Here is a 2,500-nt window from a genome sequence, read left to right as displayed (position 1 = left end):
TCCAGCACTTCTTGAAGGCAGGTCTAACATTACCTGCCCACTTTGCAGTGATTCAGTGGACCAACTTCCCTCTCGCCATTGGTTACTTTCAAATTAACGAACAAAACAAAAACCGCAACATGAACGTAACTTGTAACACAACACATTATAGAAATGTAGTGTAGTAGAAAGTACAGATACTTAATGTAAAATGTAATGGAGTAAAAGTCGAAAGTACCCACATTTAACTTTACTTAAGTAAAGTACACATGCATGAAAAATGTACCCAAGTACAGTAATGAAGTACTTGTACTTGGGTACATCCCACCACTGTATGTAACTCTTTTTTAGCTGTGCTCTGCAGTCCTTCACAAATTATTACACATCACTATCACAAAGTACCAGTAAACTAATTTACAAAAATGTTTGTTTATAACAGTCAATAAAAAGCAGGCGTAAAGGATTAGAACAACACAGATTAACACCGACTGGGTACAGCTTGTAAACTGTTGGGGGGGGGCTTGGTGCCTGATTTTAGGCATGCACATTAGAAACTGTACACTGAGAGGCTGTTCAGCCCTTTTGTTATAGATCTGTCTCATTTAGAGTGTTTACACCTGGTAGTGGCAAGGATCAAGTTTTGGATTTGATAACTCAGCCAGACAACAAGAATGGTTAAACAGTTTGTTGGTTTGCAGTTGCTGGTGGGAGTCTGGGTCCAGTTGCGGGAACAAATCTGCAGAGATAGTTAGTGGACCGTATGTTTCTGGGAGATTGTTTATAAACCGAGAGCAGCCACTAACCTTCTGAGGCAGACGAGGTGGGCTACACCTGTCGAAGTTTGGAGCGATGATGTCACCGTAACTGGTGGGAGTGCAGCTGTGGAGGAATGCTGTGATTAGTATGGACAGTGGGGCAATCCAGGGTCGTGGTCTGAAAGACGAAGCAGGGGTCAAGCATGGGGAGTCAGAGGTCCAAACACAAACCCAGAGCGCAATCCATAATCCAGAATTCATAGGCCAGAAGGAGTTACCAGGATCAAAAGGGCAGAACAAGATCAGATGAGGAACAGGGAGAGCGGTAAATCCAAAAAATGGGTGTGGGGTCCAAACAAGAGAATCAGACAAGAACGTGAATGAAGCGCTGGACATCTAGTACCGTGAAGGGTTTGACTATCTGGCAGAGGTTTGGTGTAGATACAGCTCTTAGAGCGTGGAGCAGGTGCAGGGCATGAGCGCTGATTAGCGGTGGGGAAGTGGGTGTGACAGGTGGTAGATAGAGGCAAAACACGACAGGTAGTTAATGTGCATCCTGCAACGTTTCTGTAACCGGATATCAGTTTCCCTCTCTGCACACAGACACACTCAGAGGCTGTCAGTGAGCAACAGAACAAGCAAAACAAAATGTTTTAATACATAGAACTCCACGGTGCCCTTTAAACTGTCAGCTTTCTTTTTCCACATGACTCAAATGTAAATGCGACATCTGTGTTTAAGAATGAATGAATGGATGGATGTTGCGTTTTTTTTCTTCCAAATGTTGTGTTTTTCAAATGTAATTACGTTTTTTCAAATATTGCATTCTTTTTTAATTGTTGTTGCGTTTATTCAAATGTAATAGCGTTTTTCAAATATTGTTGCATTTTTTTAAATTGCTGTTGCATTTTTACAAATGCTGTTGCGTTTTTACAAATGTTACATTTATGCAATTGCGTTTTTACAAATGTTGTGTTTTTTAATTTGTAGTTGCGGTTTAAACTTCATGGCCATTGTACATATTTATGAATATCATATTTTACACCTTATGTTCAAATTCTATTTGATTTTTAGCTTTTTTCCTCAAACCACAAAGGTTCCAGGTTTTCTGAATGTGCAAAAGATCATATCCGTCTTGTGTGTTTGTATTTCTTAAATGTTGCTTATACATTTTTTTGCTTTTGACACTGAAACTACCAATTCATTGAAACTATCAACATTTTAGAAAATATTTATTTTATGTTTTCTGCCTCTTGACATCAGCTCAACTGTGAGGGGATTCAAGTGAAACAGATATATATTTTTTAAAAGATCTCGTCCATCCTTTGCAGGCAGAAGGTTATGATGTGTGTGTGTTTTGGTGAAAATGAGAGTCAGAGGCAAACTGCGACATTTTAGAAGCAGAAAGGTGCTATTTTATTGAGTGTATGCAGTTTTATTTATATTAAATACCAAGATTTGCTCAGGGGCTGATGTCTTTATAGATTTCCCAGGAAATAGTCAAGGCCACAATCAATTCAAATCTACAGTAGTTAAGTGCGTATCTCTGTGCTTCTCAAACTTTGTGTAAGTTTGCTTCATTTAATGAAAACTTTAATCTTATTTTGTGTTTTCTGTCTTTTACCTTCTCAGACAGAGACTCAGTTAAGGTAAGTCTCTTCTGCCAGTTCCTGCTGGATCACACAGACACAAAAACACTAGTACAGACAGATACCTCTGCTCAGTTTGAGATATCTGATTGCTAAATGACCCCCCCCCCCCCCCCC

The 2,500-nt window shown here is 39.5% G+C and overlaps 2 protein-coding genes across 2 annotated transcripts in view; both read left to right on the top strand.

Annotated features, from left to right (window-relative positions):
• The window catches only part of tmem8b (transmembrane protein 8B), a 1,109,927-nt gene that overhangs the window by 989,956 nt on the left and 117,471 nt on the right, over nucleotides 1-2,500 (top strand). The window lies entirely within an intron of this gene.
• Nucleotides 1-2,500, top strand: part of LOC119413883 (transducin-like enhancer protein 4) — a 55,199-nt gene that overhangs the window by 33,023 nt on the left and 19,676 nt on the right. The window contains exon 8 of the mRNA XM_037680949.1: nucleotides 2,367-2,383. Coding sequence (XP_037536877.1) covers nucleotides 2,367-2,383 — 17 coding nt within the window. The remainder of the gene's footprint in view (nucleotides 1-2,366; nucleotides 2,384-2,500) is intronic.

Source organism: Nematolebias whitei, chromosome 8 (assembly GCF_014905685.2).
Source record: "Nematolebias whitei isolate Nwh7 chromosome 8, NemWhi1, whole genome shotgun sequence".
Taxonomy (NCBI): domain Eukaryota; kingdom Metazoa; phylum Chordata; class Actinopteri; order Cyprinodontiformes; family Rivulidae; genus Nematolebias; species Nematolebias whitei.
The sequence above is the reverse complement of the archived record's forward strand: the minus strand, read 5'-3'. Positions and strand labels throughout refer to the sequence as shown.